Below are 27,631 nucleotides of genomic sequence, written 5' to 3'. Positions count from 1 at the left end.
AGAATGCTTGTGTGATGAGTAAAGTGCAGTGCGTTTGAAGAACGTTTGAATTATATGTAGTTAGTCTTCCTTGTTTTGCCTACACAACCCCCACCATATCTAATTGCACACACCTACAACTTTTTCTTAAAGTTTCATTCTTCTTTTTTGATGCTACTTTATATCTTAATTGTGAATGTCTTTTGTTGACATATAGAAATAAGAAAACAATTTCAAAAAATTCTAAAAAAATTGCGAGAACTGAAAAATAAATTTATACAAAAAAAATTATTTTGAGATACATTTGACTGAAAGAGTGGTCATTCAAAGCTGAGAATCATTAACTCAGCCTCTTGAATCTATGATAAAAGTGTTCGAGCAGTACTGGCAACTGTTTTGTTTTATATAGATGTGGCGTAGCCTTACTGCGCTTAAGCCGAACCAGTCTTTGTTCTCAAGTGGGTTATTTACAACGTGACACATCTGGGAGATGCGTCACGTTGTAAAGCCCTGCGCCAGAAGTAGGCGTTCCTGCGTGGGGCGGGGGGAGGGGTTCCAGTGCAGGAACACCTCCTAAAATTGGATGAATGAAATCTACAAGATTTCACTCAGTCACTTTTGAGCCCATGCTGCGTTAAAACCCTGCACCTGCTTAAAGGAGGTGCAAGGATACAGCATTGGAATGATAGGGCCCCCCAGAGTATTGCAGAGCTGCGTCGCGATAGAGACAGTGTCAGACAGTATCAGACAGTCCCACATCCTTCTCTTTTTATCATTTGGAAAATATGCCCGGTAGATTAGTGACCTTCCATTTCAGGGGTTTGCAAGAGCTCTCATTGCACAAAAGGGGGGCATTGATGTTATTTATTTCTTTACATGGACTTAATTGCTTGGTTTACTTGCGAGAAAGTATCAATCGAAGTGTCACACATTTGGCAATGGAATGTCACTCATAAGTATACTGAAACCATGGATATGTCACACATAGGGAATATGAAAACTTGGCAGTTATGCTTACCAAACCCTTTGCAGTAAAATGTACCCACACCATAACCTTCTAACCCATAAAGGCACATGTAAGCATCACAGTTATAGAAGTAATCAACGGTCTACCACTGCTATCCCAGCTGGTGTCAAGCGAAACCAGAACTGTCCCAAACGAGACTCTTCTGAATCTGCAGTGTGGAGAACAAGGAGAGATGGGGACAGAAGTGCGGGTGTATACTGCTTTCATGCATGGACTCAATCGTCAGTTTCTACAAACAGCTTTGGAAGATAACGGAAGATATTTGTCATAGGTAATGGAAGGACAGTGGTTCCGGTAACACGTCGAACACAAAGTACTGGTAACAAACACTAATACGTTAATACACATATATTAAAAAAAAAACACCCCTAACCCCTCAAATCTCCGCATGCGCACCTGCGGCGTACAAATGACTTTCCTCTGTGTAATGTGGACTCCACGAACAGGATATTATAAATCGCCACAAATTCGACCAGGACTCCACGCTTCCTGCTTGACTCAAATACGCGTGCGTCAATATATCAGCAACCAATCAGGGCCGTAGAAAGATAGTACTGCCTCTAACATGGCTGCCCCCAGCCGACTAAGATTCTCGTGGTCTAAGGATCAGTAAACATATCACTGGCAAATACAGATATTATAAGAATACATATCAGATGTTCTAGTTCAGTGTGTTAACTGCGCCTAAGTAGGTGACAACGCCATGAAAAACAGTTCTAAGGCACACGTTTCTATCAGAAAAAGTTAGAGGCAGCCTGACCTAAACATGGCCACAGCAAACGTGTAGCGGCGGAGGCGCGGCCTGTGTTGGCCAATCAGAGAAGTTTTACGCAAAAATCCACTCTAGCTGAGAGTTCTTGTCTTCACGTTCTTGTCACCATCAGAGTTAGATTGTTGGAGGGAGTGGGAAGGTCTGCGTTCAGCCATGGCAGCGATAATCCGAAGAATCATTCAAACCAGCAAGGCGCCTGCAGCGATCGGACCCTACAGGTACTGACTTTGGGAAGAGTATCTCGTTTTCCTCAGAGCCCACACACACTTTCCATCCAGAAAGAGACCCCCGCAGCTACGGATGGTGTCCTAGATTATTACTGTTTTTTAACCAGATATAAGAAAAGGCAAGCACCTTGCGCAGATCTCCCAGTGAAAACCTTACCACAGTGTCATACCTTATCAGATTTGGGTATTTTTGAGTAATTGAATAAAGTGATCTAGCAGAAAGGTGGCCACTCAATAGAAATATTAACTGCCTAATGAGCATTGCACCCATTTGACAGGACAGTTCCAGCCAACTGCCATGCATTGTCGTTGATGTCTTCGGGAAGATGTACTCCTAATTAGAGCATTTAAAAGGCTAGTTAAGGGTAGTGCAATTGCAGGCACCCGTGGGTCTGAAGCTATTCTGTCATTTGTAACCTTTTAGCAGGACCACTGGTATTATGCGGCAGAGGACTAAATTATGCAATCGGGGAGATTAAATTATGCAGGCATAATTCCGCACATGTTGTGATAGTATTGCGTCATTCTTTTGTCATTTGTAGATATGTTAACACTGTCTGGTCAAATATTTCCCTTAATTAATAGCAGTTTAATATCCAAATACAATAATTAACAATTCAAGATGACCAGTCAACCTTATTGAAGAGCCTTATAATGTGTGGGAACACGTTTCGCAACTGTTTTAGTAACTTTTGATCTATCTGAGCTAGAAACAATTTTTTTGTTAAAACTCCGAATATTATGCAGCAGATGGTGGATTATGTGGCAAGTGCGACCAAATCCATAATTCTGCAGAAAACACAGTGGCTGCAGAATCACATAATTAACAGTGGCCATGCCTATTAGGCATGCAAAACACAAACATTCCCATATCCATTCAGTCAATCCGACTAGGTATTTTATTCTTTGTTGCGTGCCTGGTTGTTTCCCCAGGTGCACTGCTAGATGTGGATGTAGGGTATGAGTTTTCTCTGCTATTCTCATCTTTGACTTAAGACCCACGTTCCAACCATGATGCAGTTCTGACGTTTTTTTCCAGGTGGGGCCTTCTTTATTTGCACTGGCCTGCCTCAGAACCACCCTAACACCTCCCACCCCACAGATGTCCTCTGTCAAGCTATCCGAGTTCTGGCAGATGGGTGGGTTGGGGGGGGGGGGGGGATAGTAGCTCCTAACAGGGGCACAACTAGAGCCAATTTTTTTTGGGGGGGGGGGGAGGGCTAATACTTCCAGCTTTGTAGGGCCAATTTTCAGGCTGAGGGGGGAGGATAAAAATTACAGGAATGTAGAGCCCAATTTACTCTTGGGGGAGGGTGTAATACTTCCAGTAATGTGTCCTTGTATAATGTAACTGGTGCTCATGCAAGAGGGCCTCAACATCTTCTCGTCCACTCGCTATGGCTGATCAGATTTTATCAGGGCGAGCTATTTTTAGGGTGTACTAGTTCTTTCTGGTGAGAGTGCTCAAGCAGGCAACAAACAGATGTGTTCATTCAGAAACTGAATAAGCAATAAAGATGCCTTTAAATCTTGTTTTTATTTTGTCGACAGACAACGGGATATGTAATATTGAACTGTGGTGTCCAAATGATAAGTATTTGCATACACTCGATTATTCAAGACATTAAACCCAGTAGCAGCTCGAACAGGTAAGAGTGGTGAGTCGGGGTGGTTGGGGGATGGTGGAAGTTGACAGACGACGGGATAAGTAATATTAAACAGATAAATAAAACCACTTACCTTGCACTCAAGATGCGGCTAGTGCAAGGTAAGTGGTCTCCTTTATTTATTTAGTTTTGCTTATCCTGTCGTCTGTCGACTTCCGCCCCGCCCGGCCCTACCACTCTTACCTGTACGACCGCTACTTAATAAACCTTCCGGTCTGGTGAGATTTTTATGATTTTTCGAGGCCTGACTTAGTGACTCCTTACCAGCCTGCTCTTCCGCTATGGTCCAGTGCTGCCCCTCTCCTTTGTGTGCTTAACTTTAAGTGGACGTGCTGTGTCAGCTCTACTGTTTAAGTTCCACATTTTGGAATTCGCCTCCTCAATATCTACAGAATATCTCCAGGTATGGAGCTTTTAAATATGCTGCAGTTTTTTCTTCTATTTTCACAGCGCTCTGTGTGTCCGGATTGCAGATTTGAGTCTCTGTCCTGGCTCTGGTCGGGCCTGAGCTCTTGCTGGTCTCTTTTTTAGGTCTCGCCTGGCGATGCGCATGCGCATCGAGCAAGCGAGACTATGGGGGCTTATCCACTCTTTATCCACTGCAAGGAATCGTGGCGATTCCTTGCAGTGCCCGTGACTTTTAAGCTCAATGCGCATGCGCATTGAGCTTAAAAGCGCGTGCACGTCCGTCTTGTTTTACCCGCACCGCCCCCTCCCCTTCCCGCCGTGTCGCATTTCTCCTCCCCCCTCCCCTCTCTTCCCTCCGTCTTGTTTGTTTATTTTACCCGCTCCGCCCCCTCCCCTTCCCGCCGTGTCGCATTTCTCCTCCCCCCTCCCCTCTCTTCCCTCCGTCTTGTTTTGTTTATTTTACCCGCTCCGCCCCCTCCCCTTCCCGCCGTGTCGCATTTCTCCTCCCCCCCTCCCCTCTCTACCCTCCGTCTTGTTCATACAGCCTCTTGCTACTTCAAAACACACAGGCCACCGCAGGCATTAAGCTACAACCCAAATAAAATCCCCTTTGCACCTTTCCCGCTGCCTGCTGTCAATCAGTGCCTCCAGGCTCTGTTCTCATGGAGCCCTTCCAAAGAATGAGTATCGGAGCTCGTTCTCTCGAATTCTTTAATGCGCTCTGTCGTCTGTGCTTTCTCATTAGAAGTAATCGATGTGTCCCTTTGATCATCTCTTGTGCACAGGGCGCAGAACCATTCTTTTTATCTTCTTATTTCATCTATGTCCTCTTTCAGGGTTTCCTGTTTTAAAATAATGCTGTAATTCCTGACTCTCCGTGTTTCACGGTTTCTCGCTAACACTTTTCTCCTTACAGCACCACAGAAAAGGCTGGTAAACGTATCTGTCGCCCCTCCCTCCTCTTTATCCATGCTGGGGTAGGGGTGGGCCTGCCAGACAGAGAGCGCTCTGAGGAACAGCCGCCGGACTAGGTAAAGCTGACATGTTGAAACAAAACAAGCCTCGCCTCCCAAGACCGTAAAGAAAACAGATCTTTATGCAGAGGTTCAGAGATTTAAGTGCGTGGATTAACCAATTAGCTGCCCCATTACTTTCTCCCTCTGAATTGCATTCGGGAGACTTGTTTACATAGCCTCGAAGGATTAGCCTGCCAACGAAGTAATCCACGAGCACAGAAATAATCACATTATGAGGATTTGCCAACTGTCAGGTGATTGACAAGTGCACAGCGCTAAATGGATTGCTTCTGGTAAATGTAGTTTTGTGTGTGTTCTAGTTTGCTTATTGAATAACTGAAGAAATGTAGGACCTTCTGTTTCGTGGAAACCGCTGATGTGCTTGGTTTTAAAAAAAAATGTTTTTTAAACGTATTATCCTCCCGCAATCTCTGCAGATTTAACAGCCACCCTCACTCACCCTCACTCACCCTCACTCACCCTCACTCACCCTCACTCACCCTCACTCACCCTCACCCCCTCACCCTCAACCTCACTCACCCTCAACCCCTCACCCTCAACCTCACTCACCCTCAACCTCACTCACCCTCAACCCCTCACCCTCACTCACCCTCAACCCCTCACCCTCACTCACCCTCAACCCCTCACCCTCACTCACCCTCACTCACCCTCAACCCCTCACCCTCACTCACCCTCGCCCACCCTCAACCCCTCACCCTCACTCACTCTCAACCCCTCACCCTCACTCACCCTCACTCACCCTCACTCTCACTCACCCTCACTCACCCTCACTCACCCTCACTCACCCTCACCCACCCTCACTCACCCACCCTCACTCACCCTCACCCCCTCACCCTCAACCTCACACCCTCAACCTCACTCACCCTCAACCCCTCACCCTCACTCACCCTCAACCCCTCACCCTCACTCACCCTCAACCCCTCACCCTCACTCACCCTCACTCACCCTCACTCACCCTCACTCACCCTCAACCCCTCACCCTCACTCACCCTCACCCACCCTCACTCACCCTCACTCACCCTCAACCCCTCACCCTCACTCACCCTCACTCACACTCACCCTCACTCACCCTCACTCACCCTCACCCACCCTCAACACCTCATCCTCACTCACCCTCACTCACCCTCAACCCCTCACACTCACTCACCCTCACTCACACTCACCCTCACTCACCCTCACTCACCCTCACCCACCCTCACCCACCCTCAACACCTCATCCTCACTCACCCTCACTCACCCTCAACCCCTCACACTCACTCACCCTCACCCACCCTCACCCTCACTCACCCTCAATCCCTCACCCTCACTCACCCTCACCCTCAACCCCTCACCCTCACTCACCCTCAACCCCTCACCCACCCTCAACCCCTCACCCTCACTCACCCTCAACCCCTCACCCTCACCCACCCTCACCCACCCTCACCCTCACCCACCCTCTCACCCTCAACCCCTCACCCTCACTCACTCACCCTCACTCACTCACCCTCACTCACTCACCCTCACTCACCCTCACTCACCCTCACTCACCCTCACTCACCCTCACTCACCCTCACTCACCCTCACTCACCCTCAACCCCTCACTCACCCTCAACCCCTCACCCACCCTCACTCACCCTCAACTCCTCACCCTCACTCACCCTCAACCCCTCACTCACCCTCACCCTCACTCACCCTCACCCTCACTCACCCTCACTCAGCGCAACCACAGCATCTTCACTAAATATATTTAATAAACTTTAAGCTATTGGCAATATAAAATAAAATCCATTTTATTTACGTATTAATTATTAATTGTTTTTTTAAGCCATTGATTTTTTTTATATCAATACATATAAGTCACATATAAGTCCCGTTAATACAAAACATGTTGCTTTACAAATGCTAGAGGTGTCACATTTACAAAAATTAAAACTATTGGCTTTGTAAAGAAGAAAGCTATTAATTTAGCTATTTAGAAAAAACAACACATAAATAAAAAACAAAAAAATAAATAACACCTATAGCTCAAACTTTACTACTGCGAGACCTATTGCATTTCCAATGCTTGTTTTCTTCGTTTCCTGACCTTTTAGATACATTTCTAGTTTGTTTCTTTGTAGGTTTATTTTCTTTCCTAGTGCAAAGATCCATCAGTGTACAGGCATTCAATACATCTAATAATACTTGCAGGCAAGGGTACTGCTGTGACAAAATCCAGCCCTCCCCCGGCCATACAAATACAGCTCGGTGAGACTTTTATGTCCTGCAGAATCTTGGCCATTTAAAGGCAAAAGGACAGATTGGTGTGGTGAACTCACCTGTACAAGTATTTTGGAACAAACATTTTGAATACTTTTCCTGGTGTGTAAAAGGTTATGAAACCTTTCAGTGTAAATGCAGTTCAGCTGTATTTTTCTAAGTCAAGTTCATATTCCACTGCATTTCAGATGGGAAGTCACTGAGCTCCTGCAGGCTATGTAAAGGAGCTCCTGCGACCCCCCCCTCCCCCCGCCTTCCCAGCCAAACCCCTCAAAGGAGCACCCTCAGGCACCAAATGCGGCTTCTTCAATGACCTAGCTTAGCTCCTGGATATCCTCCACTTACCTGCTACCAGCACCACAATATGCTTCTGTAGTGAGGAATCCGAGTTGCTGCTGACAGAATCCAGTTGACCGGTAGGAACCCAGCTCCTCTAGACACTCCAGCTGATGATCTCTTGCAGGTTGCAGCATTGATTGTATGGGAAGCACCCAGAACATCGGTGTCAAAACATCGCGGTGCTATCGCACCGCGACTTTGACATCGCATCGTCGTTCACATCGCATGCTTTTTGTACGCATGCTACGACGGCGCGATGTCATTAACATGGCATGCGATGTTAATGCCATGGTAATCTTTGAAAAATGCAGCCGATTATCCAAAACCGGGTTATAAAAGTGATCCGCTGCGAAACGGGATTATAAAAGTGTTTGGACATCGGGGGACATATAAAAATAAATAATTATCGTTTGAAAAATGCGTTTTATCTTTGAAAAATGCATATGTATGCGATGTTAATGGCAAAACGTCACATGCCATTTAAAAATGCAGACTGGATGCAAAACGGGATTATGAAAGTGTTGTGTCATATCAAAATAAATAATAAATACATAATGATATGCGTTTTTTCTTTGGAAAATGCAGCGGATTGTGCAAAATGGCAAAACTGAAATTCAAAAGCGGTTTTGCCATGTACAAATGCAGCGGGTTTTACAAGGGATTTTGCCTTCTAATCGCATTATAATGCATATGGATGGATGGTGGCTGGATGGGTGGGTGCTGGGGGGATGGATGGATGGGTGCTGTTGGGGTGGATGGATGGGTGGATGGATGGATGCATGCATGAATGGATGGGTGATGGTGGATGGATGCATGAATGAATAATGGTGGTGGGTGACAAGAGGTTTTACTAGTGAAGTTAAAGGCTTGGATCTTAAGTTTAGCTATCTGCAAGATTGACGCAACATTTGTTGGGGAAAGGATTGCCCTAGTCATTAGTCGAGCAGAATACCCACTTCTCAGGTCTGCCACTCTTGCGATGTTTATTAGACACAACACATGTACGAAGATGGTTTAAGCGATTTGCACTGGGTGAGGCATCGTTCATTGTGACCTGCCTACCCACTTGAAATGTACTCAATGCTTGGCCTCTAGGAGGAAATGTATTTTCAAATTGAGTATTCATTCAGTACACTATATGTTCTTTGTCTTTTAAACTGTTGTCTTTGGCACTAAGCCCCCATTTTTATATCAGACAGATGCAATGGCATTGCTAAACCGTGCATGGCACCATCTTCAGTCTTGGAGATAAACCACATTTTTTTTTTGTAGAGTTTTGTATAGCGCGAACTAGACCCGAACTGAATCGGGTATCAGAGCGCTTTAGATAGCACAAGTTATGTTTTTACATGAGGACACAGACTTTCATTTTTTTTAGGCACCAGGAGATTAAGTGATTTGCCCAGAATCACAGGAGGTTTTGGCTTGTTACAGAGACTCGAACCCAGATCCCCAGGTCCAAGGTCGAGCGCCTTAGCCATTAGGCCAACTCCACTAATCTACTTCCAGTATGTTTTACCAATTCTCTAATATCTAAGGATCTAAGGAATACACAACATTTTAGTACGTTTAGTGCAACTTTTATTTTTTTTTATGGCTGTAGCAACATTTGCCTCACATTTATTAATGTAATACATTTTGTAAAATATATGCTCTGACAATGGTAGGAAGCTAAAAAGTTATTTTAGGGTAATCCCCATATATAATGTAAAAATCGAAATAATTGAATTAATTTAGCATCCTCTATTATTTTCTGTTGGAGTACATTGCAGTACCTTTTAGTTCCAATGTGTGATGCTTGCCTTATTCCAGGGTGTGTAGAGTACATTTACTCCTGTTGTGACACCTTTAGGGCTGAAGTTATCTTAGATGTAGTTTGTGGATAGCAATGGTCCTATTCTTTTGTGTGCGTTTTTGTATTAGCGTACCCCTCCTTAAGTCCATCCCAATTAATAGTAAGTATGCCCTATTTGCCAGCCCCTTCCACCCTAGTCCCTCCCACCTTCACTCCTAAACTAAAATGCACACCACAAAAACATGCACTAAAACTACAGACTAGCGAAGAGGCGAGAGTGAATGTGTCTGACCGTAGGTAAGGGATTAGCTTTTTGAAGCACATTAGTAGCACTACTTTAGTGCTACTGCGTGTACTAAAAATGAAGTTAGTTAATAGGGTTCTCTATACATAAATGCTCATTGTATGTATGGGAATACCAATGCGTTTGGCTTCTATTGTTGCTCATAAATGTATCGCCAAGATCGTTTTGCCTCCGTGTAAAGAAAACTCTAAAGAGACCTAACATTCTTTGCGCTTGCTCTAGCATAAGCCCGCCCTCACCCCACCCCAGAGGTGTATATAAATATTTGTCAAAATTTGAGTACGTTTTGTTGATGTATGGAAAAAGATTCAAGAGTTTTAGGAAGAATTGGTGATGTGAATCATGTGAATATGTCATTCTAAAGCTTTGGAATATTAACAACAAAGTGCTGTAACTAAATACAGCAAAGGGGCTCTAAAAACATCAAAGTAAGTGTATCAGACATGTAAAACATCGCGTTGTCATGTTGCGTGATGTAAATTCGCCGATGTGACACGCGATCCTATTACATGGCGCATTTGCGTCGCAACTACCTGCGATGTGAAAATGGTCGTTGTAACTGCCTTTACGATGTAATTGCCGCAATGCGAACGCCCGCGATGAGGTTGCGGCCGATGGATCGTCATATAACCGGATTGTATGCCATTAGCAACACCTCAATAAACCTATTTTCTCCTGCCCTGCAGTCTCTTTTTATGTCCTCTCCCCGTTATTCTGCTTAATTCTCCAGTTTTCTTTCTGCACATATTTCAATTTACTTGTAAGTTTTATTCATACATTACACTTTTCATCCAGCTTCATACTCATACAGATTAATTTTTTTTTTTTGCTTTCTTCTTTATTCACTTTCCTCCTCTTTCTCAAAGTATCTGTTTTAATCTGTCACAGTCACTTGCTTTTTCCAGGCTTTTCCCCTGCTCATCATGCCCTCATTCTTCCATTTCTTGTTTATTTTTCTAATGTCCCTCAGATCATGTGCTCTTTTATCTCTTAACTCACACAACTATTTTCCTTATTCCCTTTTATCTCTCTCTCTGACTTTATTTTAGTTCTTTAAACTAGAATCAAATAATCCCTAGGGATATGAAGTAGTAATGCATTTCTTACTCTAGCATTGATGAGTATTTCTACGCCATATCACTAGGGCTTATTTGTCTGTAGTTTGTTTGGGAAGATGGTGCTCTAGGTTTTGTCCCTCACGTGGTTTTCTCTAAACCATGTCTTCATCCTTCTATTTCTGTCTTTTAGTCTTGGAGTTTGTATCTATCTCATCTATGCTTGCACCATTTAACTCTCCTGTCATTCACTTCCTTTATTCATCTCAAGTTCAAGTTCATTATTTCATGATTTGGAACTCTGAGGAGGTTCGCATAAAAAGCAGCATATGTAATAAAATGAGCAAATACATAATAAAAGCATTGGGAAACAAATACACTACCTGCTCACTTTGTTACATTTGACAACAACATTCATACTGGGGATTTCGGTACAGAGTTAAAAAAAAAAAAACTTTTTAAAGTAAAAAATTCGAATACAAATTTTTTTATTTGGAGGATTAAACATCCATTGCAGGGCCTCAGAGGTTGTCTACACAGAGGATTTCAGAAAACTGGGTGTTTACATATTATACCGGCCTAACAACAAAGTGGGACAAACAAATAGGAAGTTTCAAGTCCTGGACACCATTTTGACAGTGATTACATACATTTGGTGACCTGTGCCATTTAGCTGTTGAACTGCCTTAGTGGAAGTATATTTGGTCACAATAGGGTGCAGAGCCTCTTGACTCCACGGGGCATGTACCAAGTCAAATATGGTTGGGGGCTTTTCATAACAATAGATTCCCTTATTGTTTCAAAGCTCCATTTTGCTACAGGCGCTACCGTCCAAACGAAAGCTTAGATCAAGCGATGATTGGTGGAGACAAGCCTTAAGTTGGGAGGGCGATAAAGAAGATACTAGAATTTGGTCTAACTCTAATAGATCTAAAGCAAATTTAAAATTCCTGAAAAATAAGGATTGTTCCTTTTTCAATAAAAAAATCTCTTTACTTAAAAAATGTCTTAGGGAGTTACCATCACTTCTCAGAAGGCAGAAATCCCACCGGACCACTCCCAGCACACTTTGTGCAAAAGAGCTTTTAATCCCAAATTCCAATCTTGAAACAGCAGTAGTCACTAAGGTATTACAAGAGAACAGTCTTCTTAGTATTTCTCCCTCAGATTTGTCTAGGAAGCCTCATCTTGCAACATCAATTCACTCCACTTCATACAACAAGAAAGCCCGGTTCTTAGCCTGATAAACAGATAGAAGATGGGAAAAGTGCCTCCTACCCACTGCGGTCTAAATTGCGCCCACCCCCTTGGCCTGAGACTGCACTTTGCTAACATTATTAGAAATGTGGTCAGTGTCATTCAACATGCTGCACATGATTTTCTCCAAGAAAGTATAGGATCTAACCATTTCTAATTCTTGGGAGCCTAAGTACCGTTGAGAATTGGCATGTTTACAACCTTTCTTCCCATGGAAACATAGAACTTTGCTTATTGAAGAGTTAATTTCACAAACTGCATGTCAGCTTATTGCTGTAGCGCCACTATACTCAGAGAAAAAACAATTCATTTAGAAAGAAAAGTAAGAAATATATATATGTATATTATAAAATCGTCCAAAAGCAGCGAGAGGGCACACCACAGTGCTTTCCCCATCAGGTTTTGAAGCCTCGCTGCAGCTCGCTTTTCCATTCCCAAAATTCACAGTCCGCCTCTGCTGATGCGTTTTGAGGGCAATACGCCTCGTCATCATGGGCTAACAACAGAACACTGATCAGCTACCTCCATTTTAAAAGTAATATCCCCCAATAATCACACCTCCAAGGGACTACATCTCCCGGCACACCGTTGTTCAAACGAACTGTGCCACGCTCACTGAGGGGCTTGTACTAAATAAAGGTTGGGCAAAATGGAGGTGGATGATCAGTTTTCTGTTGTTAGCCCATGATGAAGAGGCGTATTGGCCTCGAAACGCAGAGGCAGACTATGAATTTTGGGAATGGAAAAGCGAGCTGCAGCGAGGCTTCAAAACCTGATGGTGAAAGCATCGTGGTGTGCCCTCTCGCTGCTTTTGGGCAATTTGGTTTATATATTATATCAGCAATGCTGCAAGTAAACACCCCTGTATCATCCCATTTATTGTCAGTCTCTTTGACAATCCCTGCCCCTCTCCCCCCAACAAAATTTGACACCAGGTTGACGAATGAAGGGTAGCAATTAAATGTAGTAAGGTTCCAGGCATGCTGAGACCGAGTAGTTTCTTCCATATGGTTCGGTAGTCAACCTCGTCAAAATCTGTGGAAAAATCAATAAACGCGACATATAGTGGCGAACCCTTTATGGTCCCACATTTCCTGTTAATGAGTTACAAGGCTACAATATTGTCTGAGGTACCATGATTTTTCCTGATACCGTTTGCTCTAATGAGGTTCCTCTACCCAGGATTTGAGCTGATCCAATAGACACATAGTGAAGACCTTGATTACTGCATCTTACAGGGCAATTTGACTGTAGTTTGTAGGCGAGCTATGATCACCCTTTTTATGTAAATGTACTATAGCACTATTGGTCCATCAGTGGGGGCACTGCACAATCGATATAAAAAAAATCGAAAACCGGAACAACAGCGTGTCCCAAAGTTTCACTCCTTTTTTTTTGTCACCGAAATCCGCACTTTACCAGGGCCCATAGAGCCCAATGACCGCATAGCATAGATAGATAGAAGCGGTAGGAAGGTGGATATCTGACTATATGGTTACCCCCACTTTTTGCCTGGTGTTTTGCTGGTTTTCGACTTAGTTGGCCTGGGACCCTTCTATTCAGGGCCCCAGGCTATCTGCTTTCTCTATAAAATGGACTCCATGTACTTTTGGTACATACCAGATTGGTTACTGGGTCACCCTTGTGAGCCCCTGTGTAGTGTACCCAGGGCATAAGTGCAACCTAGGCCTACCAGGGGCTGCAGCATGTATTGTACCACCCCTGGTTTGCCTTCCAAACTGACACCACAGGTCTGTTCACGCAGCCTGGGTTTAGGTGGTGTAATCACCCCTTACTTAGATATTATATATATGCCACTCCTAAGGCAGACCTCGACAATCCTGGAGGTAGAGTGCTTCGTTTTATGTGAGAGGGTGCCCTAGCATCAGCTGAGCCCCTCTGCAGCTTTCGGAACCATCTCCTTATAGCTGTTCTATGATATAGCCATACCATATACTCTTAAGTGCATTATAATCCTCGCGGTTAATGCTAACTTTGGTTTGGCTTTATCAAAACATGTTGTGTAAGGTGTCAAACACTTTGGAATACTACCCACCAGTCCTGGTGGCAAGGGTAGCATTTCACCCTTCTAGAGGGAGAAGACATATAGTTACTGGTAAACCCGGTTAAAGTTAAACAGAGCCTCAGCATCACAAAACGGATGCTGCTGCCACAGACACGAGTCTGCCCTCCTGCTGCTGGACGAAACTCCGGCAGGGGAGGCCTGGATAATAGGTTTCCTGTCCAGGGAGGTGCTAGCACCTCCCCAAACAGGTTTTAGTGTATTGGGGCAGGGCAGGGAGGGAGGGCTGTATTCAGTGAATGCTTTCCAGACACTGCCTGGGGCACACTAGGTGCTCCATGCGTTTCCCAGTTCAAACCGGTTGCTGGGGCACTCTGCCCCAGCTCTGGCGCGAAATTGGACAAAGGGAAAGGGGTGTAACCACCCCCTTCCCAGTTCCACCCATAGGAGGGACCTTAAAGGTAGTCCAGCCCCTAAACTTAGTATAAGTATAGGAGCCCAGTCCCTAGGACTTTAGATTAGCCTGGACGAAACTCTGAAACATATATCCTGGACCTTCGACATTCCATTTCGACTGGAAGGAGTGACCACCCTGTGCAAACAGGCACCAAAAGCAACTTTGCCGGTCTGCATTGTCGAGGCTCCCGCCGGATCCCGAAGACTCTGCGACACAGGACACGGACTTCCAGACATCTGACGCTGCTCGACGTTCCCAGCAAAGCTGAGACCTGCAGCGGACACGAGAGACGTGGGACCGGAACTCCTGGACATCCTGCATTTTGCTAACTGCATCGACTCCCGAGGTATCGCGCAGTTGTGCATTGGGGTACAAGAAGCCCTGAGCACCATTTGCACCGAAGCTCAGGCCTCCACACTCCACGAGTTTCCCGTGGGGCCCGCTCTTGCATTTCAGCTCGACACTTTAGCCCGGTACCTAGTCCGTTGGCTAGTGAGCCCCCCGAAGACTCCATTTTGAATCTTACTTGCTTTCCTGGTTGCTCCAGGCTTGCTCCAGCTTTCCTACAAAGGAGAAGCTCCACAGACCTTGCTGGTCTGCACCGAAGCCAATCTCGACATCTTGCGTGGATTGCATTTGCCAAGGCTTGTTGGGTCCAATCCGGATACCGATATCGCAGTCAACTAGATCCTTCGTGGGACAGCTCGAATCCAGCTCCTGGTCGTCGTCGACTCCTCCTGGAACTCGTGGCTAAAGAGACAAACTTCACCTTTTCACCTGAAATCACTCGACCATGCCTGGTTCCTTCCTGGTTCCATCCTGGTCACTGGCAGGTGACCCAGACTCTGTCCCTTCTGCTTTCAGGTTCTTCAGATGTCGCCTGCAGCACTTCTTTGCAGCTCTCCATTAAAATCGACGACGAAACCCGACATCAAAAGAAACCTATGCACCGGCTTCCGTGGGTGAGGTAACACGAGTACTCTGGTAGTCTCGAGGGTATTGGCCCTTCTAGTGTCTTAGTCTAAAAGGGTTCCATCGTAGTCCATCCGGAAAAATCCTTAAACTGTAAAATTGTAACTTGTTTGTTTCCCATAGAAAGTCAATGGTAACCCACGGCTGTGTTTAGACACTGCACGCGTCTCCTGTGGGCCTCCTACTTTCTAACTTTTGGTTGTTTAGAGTAGCCCCAGCGATTCCACAGGCCCCAGGCCTGCTTTCTAATTCTCATGTGGTTCTTATACCACTATTTTAGTATATGGTTTGTGAGGCCCCTAGGGCAAAACGTATACTGTGCAACTTATCATATGCTAATGAAGTAACTTGTATTGTACTTTTACCTCTGACCTCATAAAGAGTGCAAAGGAGTTGTGTTTAGAATAAATACATATATATTTGATATATACCGTGTGTGGTGTCCTTTCATTTGGTACTCAAGGGATTATAATTGGTAAAACAACTTGCTTAATGCGCTCTCTGAAGTCTTAGCCTGATGACTGCTGGTCCATGCTACCACTAGGATAGCTTTCTATAAGGTTAACTTTACAACCACCATCAATAAGGGTCGATTAGACTGGTGCAAGGTGCAAGGTGCCCACTAGAACTAGTGGACATCATATGCCAGGCTTCTCACAGAAGCCTCAATTTCTTCTTGGAAGAGGCAGACCAATTACCATTAGCTCCTTGCAGCCAATGGGGAGGACATTAATCGAGAATTCCCTTCCTATATTTTCTGCATATAATAATGAGAGAAAGCTGCACCAACTGTCCTCATCTAAGGGTGAAGGGCGGGGACTTTATTATAGATCCAAAGGAGTCTGCAGTGATCTCCCAGAATCTTCTTATATTTTTCTTAAAGGCATCTTCTCTTAGGTCTGTCCACCTGCGATCTACAATCTGCTTTTTAGGTCTCGCCTGTCGATGCGCATGCGCATCGAGCAAGCGAGACTATGGGGGCTCATCGACTCTTTATCCAACTTGCAAGGAATCGTGGCGATTCCTTGCAGTGCCCGTGACTTTTAAGCTCAATGCGCATGCGCATTGAGCTTAAAAGCGCGTGCACGTCCGTCTTTGTTTACCCGCTCCGCCCCCTTCCCGCCGTCTCGCATTTCCCCCTGCCGCATCAAAGGCTTTCACGGCCGGCCGGCCATGCTTTCAGTTTCACGACCGGCCGGCCGTGTCAATTACATTTCAAAGCCCGCTCTCCCTGCTCCGCCCCCTGCTCCGGCCGAGACGCATTTTTCTGCTTTGCAGTGTTATTGCTTAATGGAGCGTCCACCTTTTGCATGTGCCTAGGTTCTTCCGGAAGCCTCTGCGCCGTTCAGTGAGTACTTGGCATGCCCGCGCAGCTTTTGCTTTGAGTTGTAGGTTTTGCAAAAGGAGCTGGTAGCACTGTGTGCTTGTATCTCATTGCGTGTCTACACCAGGCTGAGCGCCATTTACTGGCAATCTTTCCGGGCTGGGCTGCACACCCTTGCCGCAGGAATAGGCTTGTCTCTGTGCTGTTCTCTATGGGTTAGCACTGGACTCGGCCACTCCTGGAAATGTGACTGTCCTGCATCTTTGTAGCCACTGTATCCTATAATGCTACAGGGGACAGCTTCATGCCCACAGCCCACCCACACCGCTCCGTGTGCTTCTCCTAAAACAATCGGCATCCCTCTGTTATAGAGAGTGGCACGAGCCACCGCATAGAAGAGAAAGTCAGTGGGTTTTAAGTAATATTTGGTATTACATATAATATGTGCAACCCTCTGCTCTTCGTAATCTTCGGGAAATAGGCAGGTGTATAATTGGCAGTAATCTCCGGAATACGCGACCCCTAATCTTCGGTCGTCTTCGAAAAATAAACTCCTCCCTCGCCTGACCAGCTAGAAGCAGCAGATCTCCGAGATTAGTTACTTGTCGAGCATTATCGTTCTTATCTTTAGCATTTTGTATGCTTTTTGACTCTTTTAATTCCCGTTTCTAAATCCTTTAAACACAACATTACGAATATGTATATACTGTTGGATGACGGCGTAAGAAATGCGGAAATTGCAAGCAGTACCCAACACCATCAGAATCTCAGCACACACGCGTACAAAGGCGCACACTCGCCCACAAACTGCACACAGCTGCACACGTTCACCAGCTGAATGCTCACCCCTCAGCACATATTCAACCTTCGCCCTTATCCATCCATTCATACAAGGTGGACGCATGAATACATACTTCCAGGCACACCCCTGGAAGATGCATAGATGCGTGTGCACCCACTCTGGCTTCACTCTGCCAGCCCCGCCTCCCTCGGCATCCTTCCTCCCAATCTCTGGCTCCCTCTGTCCTCTCACCTCACTGTGCCCGTTCTCTCCCCAGCCCCTCCTCTCTGCCGCTTTGATCTTCTCCGTGAGCCGCATGGCCTCTGAGAACATCAAAGCAGCCTCCAAATGCTGACCATTTGTCACCCCCTCCCTTCCTACTGGCATTCCCCCCTCCCTTCTCGCCCAGTCCTTGCTTTCTGTCGTCTTTTCCACTCAATGTATTTTTCCTCTCACTCCATTCTCGCATGTTCATAAAGGGTACTCTGCCAATGGACTTTTCATCGAATTCTTAGAGAGTCGTGAGTGCAGACCTCATGTGCCTTAATATTGGCAAGTTCCGAGACTATGCATGCTTTGTTTCAGAACGCTGATACGCCTTCTTTTTAAGTCATCAAAAAACTCTTGCACCATTTGTTGGGCACAGCGTATATAGTACTGTAAAGTATTATTATTTTAAAAACGAAGTCTCATCAGAAGTCTCAAATGAAAAGTTCACTCCCATGTCACCAAATGGTAATTCTCTCAATTGTAATCTACTTCGTGTTTATGTCGGGAAAGTTTAGCAACAGCAGTGAAGCTGAGGTGGAAATCTGGGATAAACCATCATTCGGGTCAAGTGAGCCGGTGTATTAAGCTAAGGTATCCTTAAATTCAGCCACTTCTTGCACAAGCGGCAGACATCCTGAGACTTGCTGTACTCGTGAAATGTTGTAACATTCCCAGCTCGGGAAACATGACACGCACACTGTACACATTACCCATGAGGTCAGAGCAAACAACGCCTGCTTTTTTTTCACCCTCTGTTTGCAGTCACTTACAGAAAACTAAAGCTACATTCCTTGTGTCCAAAATGTGCTTTGCGCTTCTCCCTTCATTACGAGTGAGACCATTTCAAGAAGGTAATAACAATTGGCTTAATATGCATATGTTTTTCATCTGTAGGGGAGGTGTAGCTGTGCTCTGCTTTCGATGCTGTTTCTGTAGGCACCGTTGTTGAGACGAGAAGTGTTTTATATGCGTGCATGATAATGCAGGGCCTTTTATAACGACTAAAGATTCCAGAGTCGCAACTCACCCTCACCCTCACTCACCCTCACTCTCACTCACCCTCACTCAGCCTCAACTACTCCCCCTCACCCTCACTCACCCTCAACACCTCACCCTAACTCACCCTCACCCTCACTCACCCTCAACACCTCACTCGCCCTCACCCTCACTCACCCTCAACACCTCACCCTCAACGCCTCACCCTCACCCTCACCCTCACTCACCCTCACCCTCACTCACCCTCACCCTCACTCACCCTCACCCTCACTCACCCTCACTCTCACCCTCACTCACCCTCACTCTCACTCACCCTCACTCTCACTCACCCTCACTCTCACTCACCCTCACTCTCACTCACCCTCACTCTCACTCACCCTCACTCTCACTCACCCTCACTCACCCTCACTCACCCTCACCCTCACTCACCCTCACCCTCACTCACCCTCACTCACCCTCACTCTCACTCACCCTCACTCTCACTCACCCTCACTCTCACTCACCCTCACTCTCACTCACCCTCACTCTCACTCACCCTCACTCACCCTCACTCACCCTCAACACCTCACCCTCACTCACCCTCACACTCACCCTCACTCACCCTCAACACCTCACCCTCACACAGTGCAATAGGTCTCAGACCATTTCAGTTGGAGCTTTTAGAAATGTTTATGGCTTTTTTTATTTGTAATTCTTTAGCATTGGCTACAGGAAACAAAAATGCTAAACATTTACCAAAAAAACCCATAAACAATTCTAAAAGCACTAACTCTAATGGTGCGAGACCTATTGCATTTCCAATGCTTTTTTATACTAGCCTTTAGGCTGCTTCTTTTTCACTTCAGGAGAGAGACAGATCTATCTTGTTCCTTTGAAAAGGAAACAAACTGCATTCAAATCAGCCTATTTATTTCCCTATTCAGGGAAAGGATCAGCAAACAAATTGGTGTTTCAGTACGTGTCTGATCGACATTATTTGTAATCTGCTTCATAAATTAGGTAAAGAAGCTAAGGACGTCATCATTCGAAAGCGCCAGGGCCAAAACTGCCTTCTCTAATAGTGCTTTTAAATTGGAGATCTTACGGAGGTACCACTGAGTACTTCCAGAATTTTTACTGAATGTCGAGCGTGGGCTGACAGTTTCCATGGCTCTACAGGGGGCAGACTAACCTCTAGTGAGAAGGTAGTCTGTGATCACTGAGCATAGTCTACAATTTTTCCATCTGACTAAAGGAAAAAGGTAGAATATGAAACCATGAGATAATCAGTTATTGAGAATCCCATTGGAGACATATGGGTTTAATATACTGGGGAATCTTGGGTAAATCTTTTGTTTGCAATCAAGCAATAAGGCTTTCGTAATTGATCAAAGAGTAATAGTCCTCTATTGTCTGTTCTTAATTTTGAAGGAAAGAGAAGTGGGGGAATATGAAATGTTTCTTCTTTTTCAGCATCTGATTAAAGATTGATAAAATAGTTGGACATTTTAAAGTTCTAGTCCCCAACTACAATAACCTGAATTTCACCCTCCTTTTCCTTGGCCTTATTTATAAAGGTGAAAATATTATATAAGAAATTGCTATAGGATTTATCCAATGGAATATATAAACATTAGCGAGTAGAATGGGGACACTCAAATTCTCTCTTCCAGTAGAGTATATCATAACCGCTTGAAAGAGATTGGAGGGGTCTTTGAAGCTACTGTACTTCGAATTGGTCTTATTGTTTAAGGGAATTGCTATCACTTCTTTTGTGCCCTTTTCTGGATGGGATCGCATTACAATTGATTACAAAGTAACAATCACACTGAAAAATCAAAGGAGCACCACGCTTCCTGATGCAGATTACATCAACTTCTGAACTATTTAATAGAGTCATTTTCTCCGCATTAGTCACTAAACCTGCCACATTACAGGAAACCACTATTTAATCATTGGCAATGCTGAGGTTTAGCTACTGGGCCCATTGTATGGTCACCATTAAGCTCACCGGCCACCTAATTCCATTTAGAACTCCTCAATCTCTAAATGGGGGGAAGGTCTAACACCCTGTATTGTATGGTGCATCACAAGTCTCCTACCATTCTAAGAGTTTCAGATTGTCATCAGGAGAATCCTTTAAAGGCGAGGGTAAAGACTCCGGATTTGAAGTACCCTTGTTATCAAAATGATGTTTGTACATTTTAATATCCTCTGTTACAGAAATGGCATTAATCCCTCTTCATTGGAGGGACTCACTATTTTGCATGATCAAATTTACAACAATTCTAGAGTGAAATAAGCCCCTTGCATTTATCCCTGACAGTGCATGATCTAAAGAGACAATTGAAATATCCTTACTCCTGAATCGGCTTCAAATTTGTAATGTCTGCAAAAGCAAAATAGTAAAATAGGGCGGTTCAAGATTAAATCATATTCAAACAAGGCCTCAAAATCCAACAGAAAATTATAGACAAAAAGAGAAGAGGGAAAAAATTCATTCCCACAAGTTCTTATGGGATTTAACTTATTTTTTGGTACCATACCAAAGGGCTTGGCCGCTGGATTGAGAGACAAAAGTTATGGATATTAAACAGTGCTGCCACTTCTACAACAATGTCTCTATTGGCCAAAGAAGAAGTGGGCAGTGGGACCGTATTTACAGAATGAGCCATCTTCTCCCCTACATCATCATCAGTGAAATGGTAGCAGAAGTATTCATCACGGCCTTCACAGCAGTGTCCCCAGCATCTCGCAAATGAATTTTTTGGGGGGCTTTCTTTTAAATTCTTCTTTTGCTTTTTTTCCTTATTCTCCTCTTCTTTGGCTTTTCCTTTAGACTGAGAAGTCTCTGATGTATCGCCCAAAACAGGGTTGGCCCGATCGTTATGCCTGAAGATAGGAAAAGCCTCTGGCCCTGTGCAGGATACCTTCGCTGATGAACAGGAATAAGTGGAGTTTTCCACAATCTGCTTCTTGTTGATAGGTCCCAAAATATTCTTAGATAGGGGTTGACCAGCTTGCATCCATAGTCTCTTTTCTCTTTTTTGCAACTGTCGGGAGGAGCAGCTTACTCCCAAGCTTAAAGAAAATCCATCTTGCGCACACTAATCAATAGGCCCCAGTTCACTTTTCGCCGGCGGTGGGGACAGATTTGAGCACACCTCCTTTGGGCCCACCAATACGTTCAAAATCGCAGTGAGTCTATCTTGGGAGTGATCCGTGCTGGTAACACATTTTTCTAAAAGGGCTAAAATAAACAAGAACATTCTTTAAAAACACTTGAGGGATTCGTAAACTTGCACGTATTGGCCCGGGAGGTTGCTAGACATATTCCCAAGCAATTCCAGATCAAGGTTGGCTGACAACTGGAGTGCGTCTGATGAATGCTCTGTCAGCGTACTACTGAATAGCTTTAAACCAGTAGCCTATGATGAAGCCTGTGGATTTCTGGGGATGCTAATCTTTCAGCTGATGGTTCTCGAGTGGGGTACCGCATCTACACCTGGAAGGGTTAAGTCCTCATTATGGCATTTAGAGACCTCCGCCGAGTCCAGATTCACAATCTCCTTGTCAATCTTTGGCTATGGAGACAATAACACAGGATAAAAATTTGGTCTGGCTCAGAAGAGGCATGGAGTGGTTCCAATTTGGGATTAGGGCTGTCTAGCGGCTAGCCCAACATACTCTTTCTGAACAAGGAGAAAATCGAATTTGAGTCTTTCATTAGGTTTAATTGAGCTGACTTATTTCTAACGGGGTTAGATTTAGTCTTTTTGCAGGTTCTTAGATGTATCAGTCAGCCTGATCGAAGCTTTAGTGCAGTCATATTGATACCTTAATTATTCACCCCTACCTGGCCATCTTGCGTTCAACAAAGACTGGGGGTAAGTAAGCCTTTTTCCGGAAGATAGTTGTCATGGCTTGCTTATCTAATGAGCTAGACTACAGAATTCTAAATTAATATGCTGTTTAAAAATCCAAAGGAATTAGCGGAGGGAGATTCAGAGGAGACATTTTACAGGTTTCAATTTTCCACCAGAGTCCCGCACCTCCTAGGGCCCAGAAGAGCACACCACTGCCCTCAGCCTGCCTTTTCCTGCAGCGCTATGCCTTTGGACCAGGGCACAAGTCCTAAACAAGCATTGACATAGCCAATCGGTCTCGCCTTTGGGACCTTATACGTGTTTAGCCATGCAACACTTGATGTTCCCTCCATCCGCCCGACCACCCTGTGTTTGTGGCGGCTGCCACTGGGTGGGGTCAGGGGTCTCTGGATAATCATGAGTGTATGGAGATAATGATGGTGGCGGTGGTCTTCATTGGGAGAGTGTCCCATGTAGTGATTGTTGCTGGGTTCTGGCCCGGGTTGGTGGGGAGTGTATTGATACTTGTTTACTGTATATTGGGTGGTGGGTTATTGGTAAGTTGCGCTCCAAGGAAGTCTGCATATAATTATAGGTAAAATGAAATCGGGTGCGGTGCTCTGAAGCAGGGAAAGACCACCCAATTCTCTAATACATGGTCAGATGACCACAAACACATTAGAACATTATACCCATGCACACACTGAAATCATAAAACACATGATACAATGTAAAATTGTTGTATTCTTCTGAATTTGGTGTCTCTTTATTTTCTTAGTTGTCAGGGATAGTGTTGTCAAGCATCCCAGTCTTTCAATCCTAGCCAACACGTGTTTCGCCACTCACAAGGATGAACCTGCGACTTCTTCAGGGCTATTTCGTCGATGTTTGAATCCCTTGGTCCCGGTGATAATTCCAAACCAGAAATGGAGGCTTAAATTCTAATGTGTTCTTGTGGGATCAAAATCCTAACAAACAGCCAAATGCAAGCATCGAAGTAAGCTGATGCTCCTAAGTTTTATGGAACTATAGCAATGTGCCACGTCCCAGCACAAACTTTGTTTGTGTTATTGTTCCTCCAACGTGGAAATTGTAATTTAAGCCTCCATTTCCGGTTGGGATTCAAACATCAACCCCCCCCCCCCCCCTCCCCACCCGCAGCCACGAAGGAGATCGACATGTCCCTGGTTAGGTTAAGCCTTTAGAATTTAACCTGTCTTCAAAAGTTAACGGTCTCACCTGGGCCGTGACGGGATGGCCCAACGCAAGTGCTGAAGTCGATGAGAGCCCTAAAGTCCTCGCTGAGTGCCCCCAAATGTCATCCTTCCCCCACATTTCAGGATATATGGTATTGTTTATTGTCTCGTGGCGGTGGGAACTGCTCTGGGTATTAGAGTGGGCACTATAAATAGATAGCTCAGGAGGCTGGGTGGGCTGCGTCATCTGTCAGTGCCATGTTTAGAGATTTCTGGCGGGCCCTTAAACCACAGCAGCTGTTCGCCTCCGCTACGCAATGGGTATACAACTTGCTTCTGGATCTAACGTTCTCATAAATACATTTTAAAGCGGTAGAAGTGGGTGAGGTGGATTTAGGGAGGAATGGGCAAAGAAATAACGAGATAGAGAAATGGCACTGCAGTTTGTGTTTAGTGGACGTGTGGTGAAGAATGAGTTCTAGAGAAACATGTTAAACTTTCTAACGTGAGCATCAAAAACTGCCCACTTGGGATTACCGGTCAAGGCATGTGTGAAAAAAAATCTTGTCAAATTATTTGTAGTCATATACAGGGTCCCGGTGAGGGGGGAGAGCCGGAAACAGCTGGGAAGTGCTGCGGCGCTTTATGAACAAGCCCACGAGTGGTGCAAAAAGGCACAACTGGTGAAAAGGGGAGGAGTAGGTGAAAGGCACAATACAGGAGGTGAGGCAGGCAAGAATAAGCCCGCGAGTGGTGCACACGAGAGCGAGCACCAGGCAATCTGTTTTCAATTATCGCGCCCGCGTCTGGGCATGATAATTTTTAAAACAGATGGTGACCGTGCGCGTAACCGCAAGCCTTGGGTGGTTACATTGGCTGGGAAAGGTGGGACATGCGCCTGCCTTTACCCAATTGCGTGCTGTCTTTTTTTAAAGACGCACGCCAATTAAAATAATGCTGAAAGAATCCACACGAGCAAGAGCTTGTGAAAAGTGGAGTTCAGCTGCAAGAGGCTGTATCCTTAGAGCAGCGTGCTGCACTAAGTCTCGACCTAAAAAAGGAGTGGGGGGACTAACCTAGTTAGGCAGCATGCAAGTGACATCACGGCACATGACAGCACAGTGCATGACATGACATCACAGGAATTGACATCATAGGAGTAGCGCATTACAAGAAAAAATAGTGTTAGTTAAATAATTTCAACACCTCCTATGGGTTAGTAAGCACTATATAAATTACATTTATTTTGTGTAAATACCGGGAGAGACCAACACATCTGACATTCTTACAGTGCATGCCTATCTAGTAAACCGAGCCTAAACAAAGTGAAAAGCTGCCTCTCTTAAGTATGTGTGAAGTGCTAACCGTTGTTTACCCTCTGCTGCATTTGCTTCAAGGTGTGAGGTTCTTGACTGCATCCAGCCAGGATACTCAAACAAAAAGAGGCCTGATGACCCCTCAAATTCGGCCTTTGTTATGGGCCCAGCAGGCGTCTAAAATAAGAAAGCTCTGTCCCGCCTGCACTTTGTTGCTTGTTGCAGATGGAAAGTAGACAACTTGCAGATGCTGCTGAAAGTGTCCTGGTGTTTGGAAATTACACTGGGACAAGTTCAGCACATTATTTAGTGGGTCCCAACTTCTTGGCAGGCTGGACTTCGTTCACCCTGTGAAAATAGTGGATGGATGCCGTCCACCCGCGTGTACCCCCGACTCGTGCCCTGCTTTGGGCACAGTGTCTCGAGCGTCCAAACCGCCGACCTGTCTTCAGCCCTGCCACTGTACAGCGCTCATCGACTCTCTCCTATCGTCCTCTGCCGTCCGAGCCTTGAGCACAGACAGTGAACACGGGTTGATCACTGGCCTGGGCAGTTGCACCTTCTCCGGTCTCAAATATGCCCTGCACGGACCCTTCAATTGGACCGTTAATGTTTCAAAAGCCGCGGTGTTGAGATGGGAAATGCTCCTGGAATGTGTCCATCAGTAAGCTTTATTCAGCTGGTCAATAAAGAACAGACAAGAGCCAGGTAGCAATGATTCCACTCCAAGACACCCGTTACAAACCAATATCATGGAACTCTTGATTAGAATACAAACATGCATTCTATGCCATGCTCCATACCTCGCTCCAATTACAGAATACAATGACAGGCCATGCAGTGCCTTCCCATCGCGCGCCTACGGCTTCTGCGGCGTTTCTGCATGCTGCATATACGCGACCACGTGTCGCTGATATCCAATCCCACACAACCCACTCCTCGTTATTTATCTCTGCCCCACCTAATACCCACTCGTTTCTTCTGTGTAAAGTGCTTCTCTACCGCTGCCCTCTCCGTTGCTCACCTTTACACCTATATTTAATAGCTACTTTTTAGGTTTCGCCTGTCGAAAGCTGCGCAAGCAGCGTTTCGCGCAGGCAAAAACTTTTGTGAAGAGTATGGTGCCTTTGTCACGCCTCTCACTTCCATTGGCTAGCTCCATAAATGGAGGTTAGCCATTGGAAGTGAGATCTCTCTGTCATGGTTCGAGGCGACTCGTGGGCGTTCCTGAGATTTTTTCTCATCCAGCACCTTTTAGGACGTCAGAGCGGTGGTGGGCGGGGTTTATTTTTTTGGTTGTCCATGTTTCTTTTGGTCATTCCGCGGCTGACCGCCGCCGGAGGAAATCCAGGCCCAGGTGAGTGCTTTGATCGTTCCCGCCCCCCCCCCCTCCCGCTGTCCGTGCCTTTCCCGCTCGTCTTTTACTCGTCGCCTGTATCCCGTTTTATGTCGTCTCCCCTTTGTGTGTCTCGTTGCTGTGTTTGTGCGTGTATCCTGTCTCGTCTATCCCGTCTCATGTGCCCCAGGCCAAAGTGCAGCACAAAAAAGAAACTGCCGCGCGCCCTATGTATGTAAATGTATAGGCATTTATATAGCGCACTACTTACCCGTAGGGTCCCAAGGCGCTTCGACCGCTGCGAAACCCTTCCTGGCTTCCCTGAGAGATGGTCCCTTAATGGGTATCTCCAGGGTGAGACCAGGCATCCCCGGCGGTCTGGTGGGGCCGTTAGTGAAGATGAGGCAAGCTAATGCCCAGAGTTGCCGAGTGTGATCGCTGATCAGAGTGGGCACCGAGGCGAGAGAATTATCGAGTCCGCTGACCCTGGTCCAGAAACCTGCCGCGCCGGGAGTCGAACCCTGGTCCCGGGCCGTCCTCTGCTCTCGGGTCTGCCGCCTCTAACCAGTGAGCCACACTACTTCACTCCCTAGAAGGATGCACCCCCGCCGCCCCCCCTCCCGCTGTCCGTGAGCCCGCCCCTCCCCCGCCCTCTGTCCGTGAGTCCGCCCCCCCCCCCCCCCCCCCCCCCCCTCCCGCTGTCCGTGTGCCCGGATAAGACCCAGCGTCCGTGTGCCCGGATAAGACCCTTCGTGCGTTGGGAATTTCACAGTAAAACATTTTTCAAACTGCAACACACCTATTGGGATTTATTGCATTGAATTCCCATTTAGTTTACTGCATATTGTTAAAACACAACCTGTATGTAAATGCATACTACAACATCAATCACGGGTGAGTTGCAAAACCAAGCATAGGCCCTTTGTAGAGCATTACATGCATTCTGATAAAGACATCAGATGTTGAACTATAGAGGTCATCAAAATCCACGGCCAGCTCTCGGAATATTG

The 27,631-nt window shown here is 45.6% G+C and overlaps 2 protein-coding genes across 2 annotated transcripts in view; one reads left to right on the top strand and one right to left on the bottom strand.

Annotated features, from left to right (window-relative positions):
* POP1 (POP1 ribonuclease P/MRP subunit) overlaps positions 1-1,484 on the bottom strand; it is a 437,201-nt gene extending 435,717 nt beyond the window's left edge. The window contains exon 1 of the mRNA XM_086966044.1: positions 1,403-1,484. The gene's annotated coding sequence lies outside the window, so the exon portion shown is untranslated. The remainder of the gene's footprint in view (positions 1-1,402) is intronic.
* Positions 1,485-1,845: 361 nt separating this feature from the next.
* The window catches only part of RIDA (reactive intermediate imine deaminase A), a 124,328-nt gene continuing 98,542 nt past the window's right edge, over positions 1,846-27,631 (top strand). The window contains exon 1 of the mRNA XM_086966042.1: positions 1,846-1,996. Within this exon, the coding sequence (XP_086822168.1) occupies positions 1,932-1,996 (65 nt within the window). The 5' untranslated portion in view covers positions 1,846-1,931. The remainder of the gene's footprint in view (positions 1,997-27,631) is intronic.

The sequence above is a fragment of the Lissotriton vulgaris genome, chromosome 4_1 (genome assembly GCF_964263255.1).
Source record: "Lissotriton vulgaris chromosome 4_1, aLisVul1.2, whole genome shotgun sequence".
In the NCBI taxonomy this organism is placed as follows: domain Eukaryota; kingdom Metazoa; phylum Chordata; class Amphibia; order Caudata; family Salamandridae; genus Lissotriton; species Lissotriton vulgaris.
This window is presented reverse-complemented; position numbering and strand designations above follow the sequence as displayed.